The 16,775-nt window shown below is 39.0% G+C and overlaps 1 protein-coding gene across 7 annotated transcripts in view; it reads right to left on the reverse strand.

The window, feature by feature from the left end:
- The window catches only part of LOC128871628 (mucin-19), a 125,325-nt gene that overhangs the window by 21,478 nt on the left and 87,072 nt on the right, over positions 1-16,775 (reverse strand). For all 7 annotated transcript variants that reach the window (XM_054113527.1, XM_054113526.1, XM_054113525.1 and 4 more), the window contains 4 exons: positions 8,147-8,708; positions 7,542-8,052; positions 1,556-3,809; positions 1,283-1,496 (listed from right to left, as the gene is read on the reverse strand). In XM_054113527.1, coding sequence (XP_053969502.1) covers positions 1,283-1,496; positions 1,556-3,809; positions 7,542-8,052; positions 8,147-8,708 — 3,541 coding nt within the window. The remainder of the gene's footprint in view (positions 1-1,282; positions 1,497-1,555; positions 3,810-7,541; positions 8,053-8,146; positions 8,709-16,775) is intronic.

Genomic DNA, 16,775 nt, shown 5'->3' on the forward strand with positions numbered 1-16,775 from the left:
AGTTTGTCATTGATCTCAAAGAACCTAAATTTCATGCGAAAACGGGGCCGCATTGATATCATCAAAGATGTGATTTCCATGGCTGAAACCAATCCAACATTCATGAGACGCATCATTACTGGGGGCAAGGCGTGTTTTTATGAGTACCACATGCAATCCAGACATCAGACTAGTGAGTGAAGACTTCGACCCAAGCTCAAAGAAAACACGCCGTTTTCAGTCAAAAAAGACAGCGATGCTCAAGGTTTTTATGGATTATAGTACAACAGAAATGTACACCTGAAATTTTTGCCAGAAGTTCCGAAAGTTAATAAGGACTATTATTTGGGCATTATGAGACGTTTACGTTGAGGAATTCTACAAAAAAAGAAACCATTTGTGGGGAAACAAATCGTGGATTTCGCACGATAACGCACTGCCGCAGAGTGTCAATCGTGAACTTTTCACCACGAAGCCAACAAATTCACCAGATATGATATGGCTCTCAGCGATTTTTCCTGTTTGATCGAGTCAAAAACACTACGGGGAACGCGTTTGCGCAGCCGAAAGGAATTTATGGAAACACGAAGACGGCTCTGACGGCTTTACGAGTTCCAGAAATGTTTCGAGAGTTTGATTTGCAGTTGATGGTTAGTACTTTGAATAAACTTGTATTTTGAATGGTCTGAATATAGTCCGAGAACTTTTTCATCAAGATGGCATATAGCACATATATACACGCATATTCTTTGTTGGGTGTTTGACCGAGCTTCTCCGAGCTTATGCAGTTTTTGATGTTATTCTATAAATGGAGAGACCAACAGCTTTCTGCCGCCTCCAAACGGCAGATGGTCTCTTATGAGAAACTGAAATACAGAAATACACCCGGTCTGAGTTCATCACTTTATTGGGATGAGCTTTTAGTGGCCTATTATCTCAAAGAATCGGTCTGTATTTTGTACTAATTAGCGAGATATGGGTGGTTATGATGGGGAAAGTGGCACAAATGGTAGATTGACCGGATGATCCTCTTAGATACAGCAATATGGCCACATACAATTTTAAAAGAAATTGATAAAATTGCAAAAATGGTGGAATTAATAACAGCAAAAAATCTTATTAAACTAATCGCAATCGATAAAAAAAAATGTATATATTAAGAAATAAAACCGAATTAGATAAATGAATTCAGTTCAAAGCACAAATAATTTTAAACGAATTTAGAATTATTTCACTTGAATTAACAACCAAAATAAGTGGACAATTTTGTGAATTATTCTATGCCCCCATCTACAATACTTACTGTCAAAGTGCTGGGCCTGCTCCATGAGAAACTGCGAGCCCTGCTCCCATTGGCGTTCGAGCAGCTGCTCCAAACTTTGAGGTATGGCCATATTTCCATTAACGCCACTGCCAAACATCGAAGCTAGTGAAGTACCACCGGCCATTTCAGTTGCGGGCGTTACAGTGACTGCCGTATTGTTATTAGTTACATTCGGCGCCGAAGTAGAATGTCGCTGTAAATAAGTTTTTGGATATAAATTTAACTCGATAAATGTGAAATCAAAGTACTTACCACCGTTGACTTTCCGGGAAAAGGCACACCCACAAACTGGGGTGTTACTGCATCCGCAGTATAGATGCTGTGATCCTGTATCTCCATGTGTAGCTGATCGGAGAGCTTCTGCGCCACATTGCTGTTCGGATTCAGTTGATTGCCCAGCATATGGGCGGCAGTATGAATGGCGGCACCACTACTGGTCACACTGGACGGCGAACTACTGGCTGCGGTCGTAATGGCAGCGGTTGTAACCGTGGCACCAATCACATGTCCCCCATTCTGGAACACTTTCACATCAACCTTCGCCTCATTGGTGTGTGAATCCTTCGCTTTGCGCCCACGCTTACGTGGCCCCGTGGCTACAGCACCCATTTCAGAGCCAGGTGAACTGGGTGGCGAATCTTTGATGGCCGTGGTTGAGGTTGTTGTGGTAATGTTGCCTGTCACTGCGCTTAGCGATGCTGTCGCGGTGGTGACAGCGGTGAGCAGATGCGCTGCTGTCGAATCGATGATGGGTGGCGTGCCAATGCTGCTGGATTGAGGTTCATAGCTAAATTTGAGGCCTCCGCCGCCGCTGCTACTGCTGCTGCTGGAGGAAGCATTGGAGATGGCGCTGCTGTTCGCAACAAATGATGAGGAGGAGTATATGCCGCTGTCCGGCGTTCTGTGGTGAATACCAGTAGAAGTGGTTGTTGATGTCGTTGTAGCATTTGCAGGGGATTGCAATGTTTTCGGTTGAGATGGATGATGAAGTGCGTGATGTTGGTGATGATGAGTTAGCGTAGAAGTAGAAGAGTTGGATGGGGTTAATTGCACAATTTCAATGATATCATTATTGCTGCCGCCAACAGCAGCAACACTGGGCTGCTGTTGCTGCTGCGACTGAAGCTGTTGTTGTGATTGTTGTTGTTGCTGTTGCTGGTGCTGTTGCGTTTGCAGTTGGCTTGTGTTAGTGGCGCTATTGCTATTGCTATTATTATTACCGTTATTATTGCTACTGTTATTATTATTACTGTTGCTGGTGATTGTGTTAGTAAAAGCGGCAGATGGAGCGGTGATTCTTGAGGGGGAAGCAGTGGAGGGATTGGAGTTTAGGAGGTTAGAATTTGTTAGGTTCGATAAAGCTTTAGCAGGCGAAGCTCTGGTCATGTTAGAGGAAGAGGAGGTGGAGGCGGATGGATTGGCAGAGGAAGTGGAAGTGGTGACAGTGGCTGAGTTAGTATTTCTACCGCCTCCATTTTTCGGGTCAGGCGAACGTTTTTGCTGTTGCTGCTGTTGTTGTTGTTGCTGTGCGGCCAACTGTTGCTGATAGAGCGTTTGCTGGGCGCGCAACAATTTCTTATTCAATGGTTTACCACTCAAATTTGAGGCGACCATGGGCGCTGGCGCATCGCTAGGGTTTTTACTGGTCGCACCAGCAGCGCTGCCCATATTGGTGCCCTCCGTCATAACGGTTGAAGAGCCTGATGCAACATTACCGCCGCCACGTCTCCCGCTACTTGTACCGCTTTGATTGGCACTAAGATTAACCACTTCACCGTTATTGCTACTAGATTTGGCTGTGGCATCGGCAGCGACACCATCGTGGCCGGCGGACGAGGGAGACGCAGACGCTGACATTAAGTTAGTTCCTGCACTAGGCAGTGTTAGATTTTTTGCTGTCATATTGGTAGTGCCACTGGTGGCACCACCACCACCACTACCATTATTTCCGCCGGTAGTATTTGTGCTGCCCGCACCGTTGTTTTCATTACCACCATTACCATTGGTGCCACTTTTGGTGTTGGACCCCCCACCCTTTTGCCTTGTCGGAGACGTTGTGTTGGATGCATTACTACTGCTGCTGCCATGCAACATCACAACCGGCGATGGTGAGGGCGTATGGGTAGGTGTGGGTGTTGGTGTAAGCGTAGGAGTGCTGGGCGGTGGCAGCGAGAGTGGTGAGGGTGCGGTAGGTGGTGGTGTCGGTGTTGTTAGGTCGGTACGAAAATTCTGCTGTATGGGCGACGCCGATGATTTGGACAATTTTTCCACGGGTGAATCGCGATTCTTGCCCCCCACTAAAGCAGCAGCAGCCGCAGCCGCAGCTGCAGCGGCCGCTGCACGTTTCTTGCCTGAACGCGAATTAGATTTTTGTGCTGGCAGCCCCTGTTGTTGTTGTTGCTGCTGCTGCGATTGTGCGCTTTGTTGTTGTTGCTGCTGCTGCTGATGGTGCTGTTGTAGATGTTGAGCTTGCAATGCTTGCATGCCACTCTCGCCAGAACGTGATCTGTTGCACGCGCACGCAGGCGGTGGTAGGTGGAGGAAAAGTTTATTGGTTTTGTTTTGTGTATGGTGAATTTTCATTATATTGGTTGGTTGTGGAAGGTGAGTCAGAGAGTACAGCCATGACAATGCGTGCGTGGTGAATTTTCACAGAATTATTTAATAAGAAATTCAATTTAATTTTCTCAGGACGCGTGAGCGCATTGGTTTTTTTTTGTGAAGAGAAAAAGTAGAGAAAGCAAAGAAAAAATATTGACATACTTCATCAGTTTTCACTTTCAAATTTGCTTAATTACATTTTGACTTTGGTGTAGTTATGTGCGTGTGGGTGCGTGTGGTGAGTTTTGTTTTAATAAATTAAAAGTTTACTATTTGATTTGGATTATTTTTGGAGTTAGGCATCAATAGGTTTATACTTATGCATATATACATGTACATTTGTGTTTGTATGCATGTAAGTGTGAATTGAGTACTTCTATATATGTGTGTAAGTATATACAAATTCATATTAAAGCGGCGGTGAATTGTGTCATATTTGCGACAAAAGTAATCATAATTAATTTTTATTTTTTGACTCATGGATTGCAATGAAGTTATATTGTATATGTATGTGTATATATTTTTTGTTGTACTGTCGCACATAAATCTGTGGTATGTTATGTTGAGTATTTGTATGTATGTATGTACAAACTCGTATTAATACTGAGGTGAGTTTTATTGCATTTCTGACACAAATACATTTTCTTAACCGAGCATTTTTTTGACTGGCTTCGATTTAACTCAAGGAATGTGGTGGATTTATGTATACATTTCTTAAGTGATTTTCGTTCAGCCCTACTTGCAAGCGAAACCAAGTTTCAACATCCAATCTTGCAGTGTTAGAAAAGTTTAAAAATTGGCCAAAGTCGAACTTTTGCTGCAAAACTGGTTTTCAGCGCTCAGTTTTTAGCAGTGGTATGTTATTGCGCGTGTGGTGAATTTCTGCCAAAAGCTAGTCAACTGTGCTTTAAAAAGACATAATGTTGCAGTTTTAATCAACAGTTAAAGCGGTTCCAAAGCATACATTTTTGACATTGATATGCTTTTTAGAGCTTTTTCAATAACACATGGGCTGGAAAGTTCCGGTCCTAACACATAGATGGCACTATTTTTATTGCATTAACCTTTTTTTCAGTTAGTACTAACCTTAAAAAGACGGCTGTTCAAATTTCATGATATTCATGAATTCGTGAGTTATTGTGACGCTACTTTTGTTATTTTCAAAACAATGGATCACAAAGAATTTCGTTATTTAATTTCGCGCTGCTTCTTGATGGGGAAAAATACCGTTCAAGCGAAGCAATGGCTTGAAAAGTGCCAGAAACAACAATAAAATGTTGGTTTGATGACTTGAAACGTGGTCGTAGACACCGATGATGCGCAACGCAGTGGACGTCTAAATGAGACGGTAACACCAGAAAATATCAAAAAAATCGACAAAATCGTTTTGAATGATCGAAAAGTAAAGTTGCGAGAGTTAGCTGACATCGTAAAGATATCAAAGGAAGGTGTTGGCTCTATCTTGCATGAGCATTTGACTATGAGAAAGCTCTGTTCAAAGTGGGTGTCGCGTTTGCTCACTGTTTTGGTTCATCAAGACAACGCACCGTGTCACAAGTCAATCAAAACCGTGACAAAACTATATGAATTGAACTTCGAATTGCTCTCATATCCAACGTATTTGCCAGATTTGGCTCCCAGCGACTACTGGCTGTTCGTGGACCTAAAAAAAATTATCGCCGGTAAGAAATTTCGCTGAAGAAGTCATCGCTGAAGCTGAGACCTATTTTAAGGCAAAAGATAAATCGTTCTGCAATAGTGGTATTCAAATGTTAGAACGGTACTGGAATGATTGCGTTGCGCTTGATGGAAATAAAGCTAATTCTGAAAAAAAAAGAAAGACAAAAAACTGTTTTCTTTGTTAGGCCCGGGACTTTTAGGCCATGTGTATTTTTTTTTTTTGACATTTGTTTACTATACATTTCTTCTTTCAAGTATATGTGTTTGTGTGTGGTAAGTATTGGGGGAAAACGAAATTTAACTCAGTTTCGAAAATAAACAAATTTAAAAGGTGTATGAAATTATTTTACAATATTTTACAAGAGCAATGGTTCAGCACGTATAAGTTGGGGGTTTTTGCTGTAGAATTAGGAACTGCTATAGTTTTTAAGTTATTCATGCCTTTATATAGCTTTGTAGTCATTTTTATGACAAGCCTTTAAATAAACTATTTCTGAGACGCAACAAAAATCTTAGTAGCTGGTGAGGTGCGGTAAACTAGACAGGGCTAGTTTGCTGGGGCGGCAGCCCTTGGTCGAGAAAAGCCCCGAGTCATTCAGGTAACGTAGAACCGCCTGCCATGGGAATATCTTAGTAGTTGGTCGTGTAGTTCACAGTTTTTGAAAACAGCCTCAGTCTCAGCAATCAGGTGTTTTAAAGTCTGTTAAATTATGTTTACTTTCAAACACTCTTATGGTCATTAAATTCTACGCGCAGATTTTGGCAATCTTTGCAACCTGGAGGTGAACATTTTGCTTTAACTGTAGTCCTCTTATATATTATCAAGTACGGTTTCAGATTCACATACTCGTAGGGCATGAGTTTTTATATCATTTCCATATACATTTAATATATACACATTTTTCGTGCATACATTTCAGATTTCGTGTACATGAAATTGCGAGCTCCTCTAGTTCAGTTCACACTTTTTTTACATATAATTCTGCTAGCAGCCATCCTATGATACGAATTCGCACATTAGATTCTTTCCAGTTTACTTCGGTTCCAGCTTCAACCTCATTCTGAATATAGCTCAAAATTTAGTCAGAGGCATTTCAATAGCTTAACTGGATGTGTTCATCCTTTAGCAACTCCTTTTTCTTGTTTTATTACAAGGTCCATTGGCTTAGATTTGCTTGATTGAAGTTTAATAAAAATAATGTTTGTTAAGTAATCCATGCATCGAACGGTTAGGAACAGCATAAGAAACTCTCCAAAAGTTTTTGTAGAATGCTTGTAGAGTGGCACGAACGAATTTCAGCTTATTTCCTCGTGTATTAATGTGGACTGCACGGCCGTGGGCACGTGTTGTTAAATTTCTTCGGCGTGATATATTTTTTAGTTCCATATTTGTAGTTTGGGATGAGCCTTGTAAAAGCCATGACAAATCAGAGCTTTCGACATTTTGTGTTCACAGCGATTTTTAGTAACATTTGAGTATGAAATTATTGAAAAAAAAAAGAAAAACGTTTCCGGATTCGATGATGGGCTTGAACAACAACAGCAGCAAAAGCAAAAGAACTTAGGTGTTTGTTTAAAAAGGGAACTAATGGTTAAAAAATACTATAATAAAATTATTAACAAGCTTTTCAATTAAATATTTAATAGAAAATTAGTAAATTAAATGAAATAAAGTTAAGAAGTTAATTAAAAGGTATTTTGCTTAGCTGCATGCAGCGTTATGTGGTGAGTAGAGTGTTTCGGGGTTCTTAGTTTTTGTTATTGTTTTTTTCGGTTTATATGTAGGCAAACATGCAACACCGGCGTTTGGGTAGTAGAGTGCTTTTGTTTATGAGCGTTTGGTGTGTGTTTTCAATGCGACAAAAAAGCGTTTGTATCGAAACGGAAGCACAGCAACAAAACAAAACAGAAAACACGATATTTGTTTCGTCTCTATTTTCGACGACCACACACTCACCTGCTCCTTCGCACCGGTGCTGTTTCCTGCTCCTGCAGTTGACTGACACGCGTTGTTTGCTTCTCATAACTGATTTTCAGGTTGCCGGTCTCCGTTGTGGTGGCCATCAGATTCGGATTGCTGCTCGCACTCAGCATCATGCTGCCCGATGGCGATTTACCGCTCTGATGTATGACGCTGCTGTGCGCAGCTGCCGACATGCCAGCGGCTGCATTGGCAAAATAACTACTGTTACTGTTGCTATGATGTTCGGAAAGCGCTGGCGGTTGATGGTGTATGCGCGGTGATTGCCGTTCTAGCAGCCCACTGCTACCACAACCGCCTCCGCCGCCGCCGTTGCTACCAGCACCCAGTGGTGTTGACGAGGCAGTCGCATGCGCACCTGATGTGCCGCCACCGCTGCCCATGCCAATCGATGTGGCACCACCACCTTGTTGCTGTTGCTGCTGCTGCTGTTGGCTTATAGCTGCGGCTGCGGCACGCGTCGATTGTGAGGGTGGCGCATGATGATCTAAAATTAAAAAGACATACAAGAATGCATTAAAAATCTATACATTTTTCGCAATATGCGGAGTAATTCAATACAGCTTGGCACGCCAACTCACCTGTCGCACCACCCGCCGCGCTACTTGTTGGTAAATTAATTCCAGGTACATTGGCGGTGGAGAGTGGCACAGAGACGTAAAGGCTAGGCGCATTGGCTGCCGCATTACCTGTATTGACGGCGGCGGTACTTGCTTGCGCTTGTGACGCATAACGGTCATCGCGATGATGCTGCTGCTCCTTAGCGCTGGAGTAGCTGTTGCCGCCACCTATTTGGTTGGCTGTATTGCCACCGTTGTTGCTGTTGTTGTTGTTGGCATTCCCACTGCCGGCGGCCGATTTGTGCGCATTCGGCGCGGACGAGATGGCATTGCTGTTGCTTAAATTTGTTGCGCCACCATTTTTGGCATCCGACGATAGTGTGTATTTGTGCGAGGCGGTGGAGGAGAGTGTTGCTGCTGTCGATGATGTGGCGATTGAGGCGGATATTGAAGCGGATGCTGCACCTGATGAGGTGGAGTTGAAACAGTTGTTGCTAGCGCCGCCACCGCCATTGCCGCCACTTTGCGCGCTATTTGTGTCGTTGTGTGTTTGATGTGCGGGTGGACTCAGCTCAGTTTTTTGCTGCAAATGAACGAAATGAAAATGAAATTTGGTTAGCTTGTTTCGAAATTTGTGAGGAGTAAGTGGAAAGTGGTCTTATTTAAAAATGGAATTCTGAATTTCTTTAGCTAAATATTATAGAAAATGTTGCATGTTGTCGTTAAACCAGTGATTCCCTATAAGGTATTGGTTAGCTCGACTTTTGTTTTCCACTTTCATTTGGGGACGTTTCTTGTAGTGTAGCTAGTCTTCTGCATTAACGGGTGTGCTAGTCTAGGTCTTGGAGGATGGTTCCATATGTAGAAGTCCACTCAAGTGGGGGAAGTCCTTGATCGCCATTCACTTGGTAGTGGCCAGGAAGATTATTCTGCAAATGGTTCTAACAGCTCACAATTTCCGGGCTTCGTCTAAGTGCCTTCTGGGTAGCGAGCTAATGTGAGAAGGTGAATCAACCCAGAAAATCTGGTTGTGCGCTGGGTTTGGGACTCCCAAATGGGCAATTGCATAGACAAAGAAAACTAACACTCTTCAAGGCTCGCAACATGCCCGTCCTAACGTATAGCTCAGTATCCGATGAGACGTCACTTGGAGTGTTTGAGAGAAAGATTCTCCGGAAGATTTTTGGATCTTTGCACGTTGGCAACGGCGAATATAGCAGGTAATGGAACAATGAGCTTTACGATGACATAGACATACAGCAGCGAGTAAAGATCCAGCGGTTTTGTCGTTCGAATGGATACAAACGCTTCGACCCTATTAGAGGATTCGATGCGGTAACAGGTGGTGGTAGCAGAGGAAAAAAAAAAGAAACGACTGACACGCTTTGTGGAACTCGGCCAAAATCGCGTAAGCGGTTATAGCGCTAATCAAGAAGAAAAATCTGCCCATCTGCAGGACTTCCGCTGTGAACTCTTAGATTACCCGCTAACTTCTAAGCGATTCCATGAAAAGTGATCCAAGTGTTTTGGACGTTTTCATCAATTCTTGAGGCTAGAGTTTAACAAGAAGTACACTGAAAATTTTTTGAAAATTTCGATATTTTTTTAACGCTGACAGTTTTAATACAGAGTGTTTCAGTTTCATTTTACTTTTTTAGGTAAAATTTACTCAAAAAAATTCATAAATTCAAAAAAAATCAATAAATTTTGATATCCCTTAAAGGTTTTTTGAATTATATTTTTATACTTTTTAAAAATATGCTTTTAAATTAAGATACTTGAAAACTTTTGAATTTTTTTTTTAGTTTTTTGTTAATTTTTTTTTTCGATTTTTTAGTTTCGTAGATAAATCTGATTGGCGGCCGCCGTAGCCGAATGGGTTGGTGCGTGACTACCATTCGGAGTTCACAGAGAGAACGTCGGTTCGAATCTCGGTGAAAACACCAAAATTAAGAAAAACCATTTTTTTAATAGCGGTCGCCCCTCGGCAGGCAATGGCAAACCTCCGAGTGTATTTCTGCCATGGAAAAGCTCCTCATAAAAATATCTGCCGTTCGGAGACAGCTTGAAACTGTAGGTCCCTCTATTTGTGGAACAACATCAAGACGCACACCACAAATAGGAGGAGGAGCTCGGCCAAACACCCAAAAAGGGTGTACACGCCAATTATATATATAGATAAATCTGATAAGTGGAATTTTTCGTTGAAGGATTTTATTAAATGTGTGCCAGACTCGCGCAAGACTATACCTTCTTCAGCAAAAAAGAAAAAATTTAATTTCGTTGTCAACAAATTAAAAATTTGTTTGTTAACGCTCTTTGAAAACTAGCCCACTTAAAAATTTCAAAAACACAATTCCTGTAAAGTAAACACCAAAGCAATTACAAGAAGGAAATATCCACCTTTTTCAATAAAACGAAATGATGTTTGAATAAAAAAATGATTGGGTTAATTTGGAAGAGAAACGCAAATAAACTTTCTGAAAGCAAATTTGTATTTTTCTGTGTTAAAATAAGGTTACTTAAGGGTACATGAATGTGTCTGGCCCAATTTATTAATACACTCTGGTATGGACCATATTTTTACGAAACACAAAAAAAAAAAAAACAATACTCAAAACTTGGCAATATGTCGCGCTGTTATTAGTTTGACCGCCACTGTATGTATTTGTTGGGTTTTGTTTGCTCTGAAGCAATTAAATCAACTCATTTGGCACGATACAGAGAAAGAGAGCAATCAATAAGTTCACTATTCTCTCTACAGCATGTTAACAGACCAAAATGAGCTAATTTCGAAAATAACTAAACCATGTTAGAACGGCCAAAAACAGCTTTAATACATCTACTTCTCTGAATTTCTGATTAGTCACATTAACTTGGCTCAAATTCTTCCACTTACATATGCATACATATGTATATATGAACTATGACCAAAATCTGCTATTATAGCCATCATTCCTTTCTACAATTACAACTCACAAATGAAAGGAATAATTTTAGCCGTTTCATAACTTATAGACAATGCGCTTATTAAATAAATTTAAAGACAATTTTGAGAAAAATTATATGGACATACATATGTATGTACTTTTCATGATGTTTATCAATATTTTGTTGCTACAATCATGTGTCATAAACAAACAATGTTGCTGGCCGCACACACAACAATTACCTCCTATTACTGCTGCCTATAGTTACACGAACTGCTTGCTGAAAGCCTGGTTGCTCACTTCGATACACACACACATACTTATGTTACACATGTATATGTACTATATATAAAGCAATATATACGTACAAATACATATGTGGCAGCTAATACCATAAAATAAAATCATAAAAATTATAGCTGCTGCTGCCGCTGTTAGTGGCTAAGTTGCCTGCTTTGTTGTTGGTGCAGCCTGCTATTTTCCATTTCCGCTGCATTTGTAGTCGACAGCAACACAACACAGTGCAGCGCAGTGCAGCAAGCCAAACGTTGTAAGAGCAACACATATCATTAAGCGTTTATTTGTTGTCGTAGATGTATTCTCGCTGTATACAATGCAAACATATGTTCCTAAAACTCACCTCTTACTCTACACCACCGCTCTCATATACCCCATTCAATGCATGCACTCTCTTCACCGCATTTACAGTAAGCAGACGCATAAATATGCGAATGTGTCTGAAAGTGCTTGGAAATGACAGTAAATGCAACAAAATTCAGATGAACAAATAAGGAAGAGCATAAAAAGTTAATGTGTTATAAAAATAGGAAATGAGTAGACCGCAAATGCGACATGCGGAGTAATGTTAAGAGGTATTCTCAAGAATTGTAAAGAAACCAACTGAGGAGTGGTAATGTAATGTAATACACATTCACACGATAAATTGACGCTTGTATGTAAGTAGTATCGAGAAGATAGCTACATATAATAAAGAAGAAGCGTAAAGATGACACCGTTTATGTACGCTTGCATATTAGGGTCGTTCTGATTTTTAAATAAAAAAAAAAAGAAAAGTTTGTTGGGTATGTCACCGTATTATTTGTGCTTGCATATTAGTGTTGTTCTGATTTTTTAAATATTGTACAATTTTTTTATGAGTTTCCTTTTCTCTGTATTGGCTTGACACCGTATTACGTATGCTTTCATATTAGGGTTGTTTTTGAAAAAGTCTATAACAAAACGCTACACCGCCCCAGTGGTATTGCCATGCATTCACATATTTTTGGTCGCAGTGGCCTAATAATAATGTATGCTTGCAATTAGGGTTGTTTTGATTTTTATAATTAAAAACAAAAAAAAAAACATTTTTTTAGTTTTCTTTTAAATTTTTACGTTTTCGCTGGTTTGGGTACATTTTGAACGAAATTTACATATGGTGAACACGCAGTTCATCCACATTTATAGTAAGTAATATAATAATAATGTCCTGTCATATCGAATTTATTTATTTACAATGTTTTATGAACTTAGGTTTTTGCTCTGTTTTAGATTAGATAAGATTTGTGGGGGATTGGACAAGTCCAAGCATTCAGTCAGTAGACCATTGTACTACGCCCGGATAGATATCAGTAGAAAGAATAGAGATAGGAAAGGTAAAAAGTGGATGGTAAAACGGACAAATTAGTTTGAGGCCACTCTTCCACAAATCTCTTGGATTCATTGATGAACTATAAGAAATCCGGAATATCTTAAGTCTGATTCTGGAAAATGCAGGACAGCTACAGAGAAAATGCTCTGCATTGTCGTCATTCTCAAGACAGGATAGGCATATCGGGCTGTCTACGACCCCCATGGCAGCCATATGCTGACCACAGACGTTGTGCTCCGTGATTACACCCACCAGTACTCCCAAGTCCTTTCTGCTGATCGCTGTTTTCCTGTTTGGTATTTTCACAAAGCACTTGGCTACTCTGCACGAGTTCAACTCAGACCAACGACCTCTGTAGGTAGACCTCATAAAGTCGTCAATCCATAGTTGAATCGATGCGGAATTGACACCTAGAAAGGGTTCAGGGCCTAGTGGCATACTTGCAGAGCCTTCATTTGCCAATTTATCAGCTAACTCGTTCCCTGTAATACCACAATGTCCAGGCACCCAAATAAGACTAACTTTGTTGTGTTTTGCAACACTGTTCAGTTTTGTCTTACATTCACCGACTAACTTCGAAGAGTAGCGTGGGTTGGCAAGGGCTTTCAGTGCAGCTGTTGCTCTGTTTTACAATATTTTTGTTTTTTTGAAAAAGCAGCCTAATAGTAAAAAATAAAATAATAATAATACATAGAAATAAAAAATATAAAAAACTTACTCCAAATTTTGTAAGTTCGATTTTGTAGACGTTTTATAAAACATTTAATTTTTTGTTCAAAGATCCCTTGCTAGTTAAATTATTTGGAACTTTAGCTGTTCTTCGGTTTTGTAATTCTTGTATTTGACATACTCGTAAATAATGTCCCATACATTTTCTATGGGTTTAGGAAATTTAAAAAGAAAACAGATGAGCTTCAAAGATTCCTATGTAAAATCTGCTGTTCATTTTTGACCACCAGAAAAGCTAACGATAGAGCGACTATCGTAAAAACTATTTCAATCTCATAAACGAATATACGAGTAAAGTGTAATACGAATACATTTTAACAGAATTCGCTTTCTAACTAATATAGCAAAACACGACATAACGGCAAGCATTGACAACATAGGGCAGCCCTAATGTGCATGGGTACACTCTTTCAAGAAATAAAGGTGAAGAAAATGTGTCTCGTATGCTACTAAATTTTATGCTGGCAAGAGAGATGCTGAGCGACACTTCAACCAACATCTGCAGGCGTGAGATTTCCTTTACTCTTTGCTGTATTGGATGTTGCTGCCTGATGCCAGCTCTTCGTCTTCGACTTGCACAATTAATTTGGTATAATTTTCGTCAATTTCTTTTCTTGCATGCTCACTTTCTGCCATTCTGTTGTATGTTGTGTTTTTTGTTTTTCAGTTTTTGTACTTGTTTCCATGCACATTTGAATGCGGCATGGACTGAAGGCGACAAAACGTATAAAAGCCTGTAGACCACTTGACTGACGCACTGACAGGCTGACTGATGAACCAGCGTGTAATCCATACAAATATATGGCATTGCATAGGTAGCAGTGTTGCATGTGGTTTATATGAATGAATGGCTGACAAAAAGAATTACCCAAACTGACTGCAAGCCATCAAGTCTTAGCCATATCCATAACTAGCGATCATTTGCTTTCCATCAATCACTCTACTTAGCAGAACTACAAATGTATGATGAAAGAAAAGAATTTATTTAACTAAAAAGAGGAAAACATTGAAGAATAAGAAAACAATAAAAAAAAAAAGAAAATCACAACAATTGCACACAAACAGGAAGTTTACATAGACCATTTGCGAGCCAAATGCAACTCAGACAATTTACGGGCGATAAAGCACACATGCAGTGAAAACGAAAGAAGACGTGTGAAGGCAAACAAACAAACATTAATCGTATTGCGGCTCTAAATGTGGTTAGACAAAAAGCATTTTATGGTATGAGAAAGTTCAATTATGAAGCGGTTTCGTGCTTGACAAGCAATTAAATTCAGTGTAACAGGAAAATCTCAGGCGTTGTAAAACTGTAGGTGGTATCAGAATTGTTTTTACAAGTTCTGGTATCTTTGATCAAATCTCTATCTAGCAGAATTCTGTAAAGCAGCATGTGAATGATGCTAAGCTTCGAAGATGAGCCGGATGGCGTAGATCGTGGAGCGCAACATGCGAGAACATTTTCATAGTACAGTTGAGAATTTTAGGGAAAAAACAATGCACACGAAAGAAATAGTAAATTATACCCTTATGACGTGCGATGATAGAAAAAAAGAATAGTAATAAAAAAAAGATCATTGATCGAGAATTTCATAGCATTGCTGATCGGAGGTGGTGAATGGAAACTACTTGCGTTACGACCAGACAAATCTGGCCATCCTACAATCTGAAACAGACAAAAACCCTTATAACTCTTTCGAAACACGAACTAAGGCATATAATATCTCTTATCACCGGCCACTGCCTTTTGGACACTCACGCACGTCGGCTCGGGGTTCCTCAAAACGACCTGTGCAGATACTGCGACGACGAAGTATCGAGCAGGCATTTGCTGTGCAGTTGTCCCGGCCTAGCCAGAAGTCGACTCGCTCTTCTAGGCTCTCCAACAATTGACAATCTTTCAGTACTCTCGGACCTGAAAATCGAATCTCTCATTAAATTCTCGAAACGAATTAATATCTTGGACCAAAATCTATAATAAAAATCTCGGTTAGGTGGGGAAATCATATAATATAATGAGCTCTAGGGCAACACAACGGACCCAACTTGCGGTCTATGTGGCACTCCGATGCGGGGTCACCCTTAAACCAACCAATAAAAAAAAATAGTAATAAAAAAAAAAATAATAATAGAAAAATAATTAAAAAATAATAATAAAAAAAAAAAATTTTAAAAATATAATGATAAAAAAATAGTTAACAAAAATAATAATAATAAACTAAAAATAATAAAAAAATAATTTAAAAAATAATAATAATAGAAAAATAATTAAAAAATAATATTAATAGAAAAATAATTAAAAAAAAATTATAATATTGTAGAAAAATATATAATATTAATAAATAAAAAAATATTTTCCTAGCAGCACAAAGCAAAGTCAGACAAGAGTGTGGTCCAATGTTGCCAGTTTTACAGTTTTAACTGTAAACTTCAGTTTGTTTAGACAAGCTGACACAGTTGATTTGAATATAAATTACAGTTTTTCTGAAGTTTAAGATTTTAATGAATAAATTGAAATATCGTAATTTTAAAAAAATGTTGAATTACGATAAAAAGTCCCGAATCAATAAATATAAAATTAATAACTTAGAAATTCCGTATTCTCTGGTATTTTAAAAACAAAATATTTCTTTGATTTAAACTTGCGGTATCGGATTGAATAGAGTATATAAACATTAACGAAGCAATTTACAAAACAAAAGTGCAACTGAATTTTATGAAAACAAAATATAATTTAATATTTGATAAATATTCCAGTTTATAGAGATAATTTCTATCATATTTAGTTAAGTATAATTAAAACTGTTTATATTATTTTATTTTAAATTGATTGTTTTTTGTTTCAAAACACTAAAAACTACTTCATTTTCTAAAACATCTCATTGCTTTGGAGGTTACAGTTTATTGGTCGAAAATATAGTTTATGTATTTTCGGATATTTGGTTTTTGTAAAAAAAAAAACTGGCAACACTGGTGTGAATTTTGAGAATGTTTCTTACATCTGTCATTCTTGCTCTCAGCTTTCGGGTCCTATTATTACAATATAATTATTTCTTTTTTCACTGGGAAAAACTTTAAAACGGCTCGATGTTCGCGTTGATTTTTTATTTTTATTTTTTGCTGGTGGTCGTGTGCATTTTCTCAATTAAAAAAAAAACAAAACACTCCAGCATCATGGAAGAAAATGCATAACAGAGTTCGAAGGTTTGTCATAACTTGCCAATGATCTACCGCTTTTAGAGAAAAAACCTTTTCTATCAGCTGATATTTCATGCCCAAACTAGGTTTCAAAATCGGACCCTAAAGAGTGGTAGTCACGCACCAATCACATTCGGCTACGTCG

Source organism: Anastrepha ludens, chromosome 2, assembly GCF_028408465.1.
Source record: "Anastrepha ludens isolate Willacy chromosome 2, idAnaLude1.1, whole genome shotgun sequence".
NCBI classification, from domain to species: Eukaryota; Metazoa; Arthropoda; class Insecta; order Diptera; family Tephritidae; genus Anastrepha; species Anastrepha ludens.